General features: G+C 49.5%; 1 protein-coding gene across 10 annotated transcripts in view; it reads left to right on the forward strand.

Annotated features, from left to right (window-relative positions):
* Positions 1 to 5504, forward strand: part of NTM (neurotrimin) — a 953201-nt gene extending 947697 nt beyond the window's left edge. For all 10 annotated transcript variants that reach the window (XM_032426117.1, XM_032426124.1, XM_032426115.1 and 7 more), the window contains one exon: positions 4524 to 5504. In XM_032426117.1, the coding sequence (XP_032282008.1) occupies positions 4524 to 4624 (101 nt within the window). In that variant the 3' untranslated portion in view covers positions 4625 to 5504. The remainder of the gene's footprint in view (positions 1 to 4523) is intronic.
* Positions 5505 to 6000: the final 496 nt, after the last annotated feature.

Below are 6000 nucleotides of genomic sequence, written 5' to 3' on the forward strand. Positions count from 1 at the left end.
CTCTCTAACTTGGAGCTGGAAGGGAAGTGATGGGAGGGAGGGGAAAGTGGAAGGAAGGGGGAGGTTCTTGGGTGAGTCACTTGGCTCCGAATAAAACATGTCTTATTTGAGGCTTTCATTCCCACTAGATGTTTCTGATGGATAAATTGACACTCATCACAGTTCTCTGGGACCCTAACTGTCCTGGTAATTAGTCTCTTTAGGCCTCCACAGCTCTCTAATGAGGTAAAGGGAATAAAAGCATCTGAGGCAGAGTGGAGGCGTGGCTGCATGATGAACAGCCCTCATCTGTGTGGCCCGTGTCACCAGGATGGGCGGATGGGCTGAGCTGCTGCTCTGGCCAGAGCAGGCTCTGAGAGGGCCCCGCCCCAGGATGCTGGGATCCACACCTGCCTGGACAAAAGGCCCTCATTTCATGAAATTCTTTCATATGCTGGTGACCGGGGGTAGCCTGTGTAGGCCCCACTTGTCCCAGTGCCCAAGTGGCACGGGCCCCGTGGCCTCACTTCCTCTCCTCTCCTCGTTCTTGGAAGATGTGTGGGTTACACACAGTGGCGGCCCCGAGTTAGTGGAAAGAAAATTGTATTTGGAGACAGAAGTCAAGTGAGCTTGGGGAAGTCAATTAAGCCTTCTGAGGCTAAGTCTCCACATATGAGAGCTGAGGAGAATAATCCTCATCTCGTACCTGAGTGTCTTTGAGGGGGCTGGGACACCCTTCCAACTGCAAGAACTCTTCCCGAAATCCTAATCGATATGGTTTTACTTCTATGTATACTTTCCCTCAACTGTAAGAACTTTCTGTGACTTTTATTGGAAATAGAAAAAGAGGTGAAGAGTGTTTGGAAGAGAAAACTGAGATAAAGAAGAAGGTAGGGAAAGAGTGTTTTGTTTTGTTTTGGTTCAGTTGGTCTTTGCTTTTTTCTCTCAGTAGAATCTTAAGAGAAAGGAAAACACAGAGGCAAAGTAACATGAACACATCAGTATGCATCAAAACATTCTGGTTCCTTCATTCTTTCAATAAACATTTGTTAAATACCTGCCATGGGCCCAGTTAGATAGACCCTGCCCTTAAGGAGCTTGTAACACAGAAGAGGAAATACATGTTAGATAAATAGAGAGAAATATAACACAGATGGTATGTATTTTAAAAGCTGGATGCAAATGATGCTATGGAAGCAAAATAGCAACCAAGTCAAGGAAGGCTGCCTGGAGGAGGTAACTGGGGACCAGAACGGAATCTGGAAGGAGTGATTTGGGTGAAGAGCACTTCAGGCAGGGGGCAGAGGGTATGAGGATGGGAAGGAAAGGGACTTTGGCTCACACACACACACAGTTGTGTGAGCACGCATGTACCTGGCGCCTGTGTGCTTGGGAGGCAGGGAGAAACCAAAGAACTTGTGGCAGGAACAGTGGCTGAGGAGGCAGATGGCAAGCAGATGATGAAATGTAGGGAATGTTCTACCAAGGAGTTGGGAAGTTTTGTAAAGGCTGTAGGAATCACATAGGTTAGTATCATGATGAACGTGGACTCATAGCAACACGGCTCTGGAATTAGCATAAAGAATAGCTTCAAGGGGTCAAGGCCACAGGGAGCAAGGCCCAATCTGTGAACTTTTATGGCAATGGAAAGGAGAGCTGATGCAGAGGACAGCTGGAGTAGTACCCTTGTCTCGATATTTCTCTGGGGTCAACCCCTGTTTCCTCCTCCTTGTGATCAGTTTTGTCCAGGTCATGTTTCCTGGACGTGCCCAAGAGAAGGATGAGTTAGGGTGAGGGGAGAGAATGTGGGGGAGGGGGGCGGGGGCAGGCTGGACATGGTCCCACGCAGTGAGTGACAGTCCCCTGTGGGCCTAGGACAGGAGAGCAGCAGAGAGGCTCTGTGAGCTTGGCCAGGGTAACAATGCAGGCAAGAGGAGGCTCCAGCACACTTGGTGGCCTTTGCCTTTCTTCTGTGGGAAGAGTTTTCTGACACAACAGGTCAGGACCCCTCTCTGCAGGCTCTCTGTGGTGCTTCCCAGCAGGCAACAGAGCCACAAAGGAACTCTGAGGGGCTTAGCAATGAAGCCAAAGACAGGGTGCCCAGAGCGCGCACCTGCAGAGGCTTCCAGCCATTGTGAGGTACCTTGGGGGTTGTTTGCCCACCCACAGCCACCTCCCATGCAGCACGGCGGAAGCCCTGGCTGCAAACACGGTTCTACTTTTCTTACATGGTAATGAAGCTGGGTCCCTGCTGGGCTGTCTGCCTGGCTTGTGGCATTCTCCATTTTCCTCCCTGGCAACTCCCATGAGCTGGGCGGCCCCGAGAGGAGGGAATGCAGGTGGGAAGCCCAGAGCCATGAAATGCAGAGAACTGGCATTTATTCTCTTCTCCTTTACCACAGGGCATCCTCCGAGCCTTGGCCAGGGCTGGAAGTGAGAGTGGGAATGTGCTGGAGGGAGTGGGGGAGTGGGCTGCAAAGCTGTGTGTGCAAGTGTTCAAGAGAGCAAAAGACAGGCAAGAGAAAGAGAGCTAGGCACCAACAGATCCGTGTCTGGCCAGGAGCACTCTGTGCCAGGCAGGCAGAACACCTTTGGAATCCTCGTGCCTTGCGCATGGGAAGATGGAGTGCAGCCACCAGGCCTGTCCCACTTAAACATGGAACCCAGCTCCTCAAAGACCTGCTGGCCCACTGACCTCAGAAACAACCTTTGTGGCTTAGAGTCAGCCTCAGTCGCGGGCAAAGGTCTTGATGTGAAGGATCTTGGAGTGGCCCAGAGCAGCAGGGCTTCCTCCAGGGAGAGAACAGACCACCTCAGCCTAGAAGGCATGGTGAGTGGCTTCTCTCCTGGGGTTCCAAAGAATGCTCTAAGGATAACACAGAGATCGAATATGAAAAAAGGAGTCCTGATGGTGGTTTACATAGAAACATACTAGTTAAATGTTACAAGACAGAGACAATTAGTGATCAATGGTAAATGATAACCATCTCTGAAGTTAAAATGTAAGGCATTGGAGCATAAAAGGAGTGCTCCTTTGTCCCCTATATCCCACTGAGGACTGGGAGAAGGAGTGCATTCCATGACAGATGCCTTTTGTTTTGTGTGGCCCAGAGGTTTACTTCCCAGCTGGGTGGAGAGCAGAATACATGTGTTTTGGGCTTCTTAACATGAGAACCTACACTCCCTGGCCTTGGGAATACTGTGAACCAGACAGCACAGACACATGAGATTGGAAGACCCGGTCCATTTCGAACTCATGACCATCTCTTTAGCCACTGCCCTAGAATCTCTGATTCTAAGACCCAAAGGTCTAGGAATGAAAGTTAGATGGGCAGTGCTTCCAGGCCAGGGGTTCTGGGACATGACGGAATCATCCTGTATGGAATCGAGAAAGCCTGGTTTGATGCTGATCGGCCTTAGCCAGAAATGTCTCTGATTCTTAGCATCCAAGTCAGACAAGCACATTCTGGCTTTGTTTCTTGACCCCAGTGTGGACATGGCCCAGTGTGGACAGAGCTTTAAATACCTCTGTTAAATTCAGGGCAACAGAGCCTTCCAGAGCAAGTCCAATCTGACAAGGTGCCCCACTGCATTAGGTACCCAACACATCTGAGCCTCCAAACTTGTGTGTACTGTCCATGAATCATGCTCCATTTGTTACAGGCATTCTTGGCCAGAACGCTTATGTTTCAAAGAATAGAGAAACTGCTGGGAAATTCCATGCACCTCATGGTTTCCTTGCCTCCTGCATTTGGTCCTGTCTCCCAAGAGTATCTGTCTGCAGTGAGGTGCGCCTCTCACCCGCAGATGTACACGGCGGCAGGCTGTGCATCCTAGTGTCCACATAAGCCTTCCCTCACTTGCAGGTACACAGCAAAAGGCTACCTATTTCCTTACTTCATGCCACCTCGATGTCCAGCGGGCTGGTTCTGGTCTTTCAGGGACGGGATACTTGAGCTAGCGCTGCTGTGACCTCGTCCAGATGGGGAAGAGGCCAAGTGCTGCAGGTGGAAGCCCAGTGCCTGGCCCGAGATAGAGTGATTGACAGAATGGACGCTGAGTCCGACGCAACAGCAGAGGGGAGACAGATTGTTGTGTCCAGCGGGTCCTTCCCTGCACAACAGAGCGAGCTGCTAGAGGGTTATGTGCGTGTTCAAGGCAGGGACTGCTCAGAAGTGGTCAGATGATGATGCAGACACTACAAGGGTCGCACTTCCTCGAAGCTCTTTATAGAATATGGATTAATTCTGCCACCTTCTTCTTGCACTTGACCTGAGCCATGGCCTTAACACGTTACCACACAGCAAAGGAGTCGTGACCACCAGCACACTTGAACCTGAGCCTCGTGTTCTCTCGTGCAAAGGAAAGCTCCCCATTATATAGTGTGCATCCACGGGATCCAAGCTGTGCAAGGTTATTTCTAGTGCCCCCCCCCCCCCCCACGTATGGAGCAGGAACATGAAATGTCCCAGTTAGAGGGTGATCGGGTGACAGATGGTCCCTCTTAGACCAGGCGGCCCATGACGAGTGTGCTCTCTCCACAGGCCCCGGCGCAGTCAGCGAAGTGAACAACGGGACGTCGAGGAGGGCAGGCTGCATCTGGCTGCTACCTCTTCTGGTCTTGCACCTACTCCTCAAGTTTTGATGTGAGTGCCACTTGCCTCACTGGGGAGAAGCTGCCGCCACGGCAACCACCCGCCCCACAGCAACGGCATCTCCCACAGCAACAAGAGCACCCCCGTTTCTTATGAGCTAGAATCAAATGAAATTCCGAGACACAGAGCCTAATGGGACACAAATTCGAGGGAGGGGAACAAAGAATACTTTGGGAAAACACGTTTAAAAGGGAAATTGAAAATCGCCTTGCAGGCCTTGCGGATCCGTAGGCACAGCTGAGTTTTCTTTCTTTGCCCAAAACGGGAAGAACGCATGCCCGGCTTTGGACCCACCCGCAGCTGCATTGTGACCTGTTTGTGACCAGGGTGGGCCGGGCGCAGCCACTCTGCCCACTACCGTGCCCCCAGCGAGGAAAATTCTGGAGCCGGCCATCCCAAATTCAACAGAGATGAACACAGAGCGAGTCGTGCAGGCCCAGTTGTGCCCCCGTGGCCCCTTTCAGAGACTGTGCCACTGTTGCGTGTGCTACAAAATGCAAAATTAAAGAAAAATAAAGAAAGAAAGAAAACGGAAACTAAACAAGACAGCCTGACAGCTACAACAGTCCCACAATCAACAGTCACACAAGATATTGTTAAACTTTTTCTTTTTTTGGTTTTCGTTTCACTACGTGGACATCATGGATAATAAGGGATTCTGGTTCATTATTAATTTTATTAATTATATTTTCTGATATGAGTCTAGAATTTAGTGCAAAAACAAGACAGGACTAAAAAATACACAAATGAAAGGGGTGAGGAGAAGTATGTTTGTTAAACATTAAAAATAGTGTACTTCTTAACTAGGTTTACAACTGGTGGACCGCACACCGGGCATAAACTACCTGGTGAGGATATGTCAAATCCACCAAAAACCACATACAGTTTAACCAACATCTCCACCAGCGCTACAGATTTCTCCTTATCCTGGCATTTAATGCAGACAACACTATGCTTCGACCTGCTGTTTAGAAATGGAAGGGTGATCTGCACTGTATCTTGAGTTCGTTGGCTATGCTTCTTTTGATGACATATATTATACAGTATATATATACATATATTTTTTTTGTTAGAGTTCTAGCCGTTTTATTTCTCAGCAGGGTCCTTTCTCAGACATTACTGCATGCTGTATATGGCGTTAGCTGTGTGTTGATCTTCTAAAAGATGATAGAGTTTACTGGTAATTGTGTAATCAGCTCCTGCCTTTTTATTTTCTTGGGTTATTTACACGTCAGAGACATTTATAAAAAGTGAAAAGAGAAACAGAACAAAACACTAACACCAGGCGCAGCATGTTTTCCAGGTGTGGCTCTCAGAGGCGAAGGCCCTGACAGGAGGCCTGGCTTCTCCATCATGCCTCGGGGCG

The sequence above is a fragment of the Phoca vitulina genome, unplaced genomic scaffold (assembly GCF_004348235.1).
Source record: "Phoca vitulina isolate PV1807 unplaced genomic scaffold, GSC_HSeal_1.0 scaffold34, whole genome shotgun sequence".
NCBI lineage: Eukaryota > Metazoa > Chordata > Mammalia > Carnivora > Phocidae > Phoca > Phoca vitulina.